At 66.8% G+C, this 265-nt stretch overlaps 1 protein-coding gene across 1 annotated transcript in view; it reads right to left on the bottom strand.

Moving 5' to 3' along the window:
• RNF26 (ring finger protein 26) overlaps positions 1 to 259 on the bottom strand; it is a gene marked incomplete at its 5' end in the record, with an annotated part of 787 nt that extends 528 nt beyond the window's left edge. The window contains one exon of the mRNA XM_010143756.1: positions 46 to 259. Within this exon, the coding sequence (XP_010142058.1) occupies positions 46 to 259 (214 nt within the window). The remainder of the gene's footprint in view (positions 1 to 45) is intronic.
• Positions 260 to 265: the final 6 nt, after the last annotated feature.

Raw genomic sequence — 265 nt, 5'->3', positions numbered from 1 at the left:
CTCCCTGTGCGCGCTGGTGGCTGCCCCCTGCCACTGCCAGCCTGCCAGGGGCTGCAGGTCTCAGGGCAGGCGCTGCAGGTCTCAGGGCAGGCGCTGCAGGTCTCAGGGCAGGCGTCGCTGCCCCTCGCTGGTTGCTTTCCTGGTTCATCGTTCTGCCTCCTCGGCTCCAGTTGGTTACCTGCAAACTCGAGTCGGTCACCTGCAGGCTCCAGTCCACCAACCTGCGCCAGGCCTGGGAGGTCATGGCCATACCCAGTGTCAGGAC

This window comes from Buceros rhinoceros, unplaced genomic scaffold, assembly GCF_000710305.1.
Source record: "Buceros rhinoceros silvestris isolate BGI_N320 unplaced genomic scaffold, ASM71030v1 scaffold20499, whole genome shotgun sequence".
Taxonomy (NCBI): domain Eukaryota; kingdom Metazoa; phylum Chordata; class Aves; order Bucerotiformes; family Bucerotidae; genus Buceros; species Buceros rhinoceros.
Note: the sequence above shows the minus strand (reverse complement) of the source record. Positions and strands in the feature narration are given on the sequence as shown.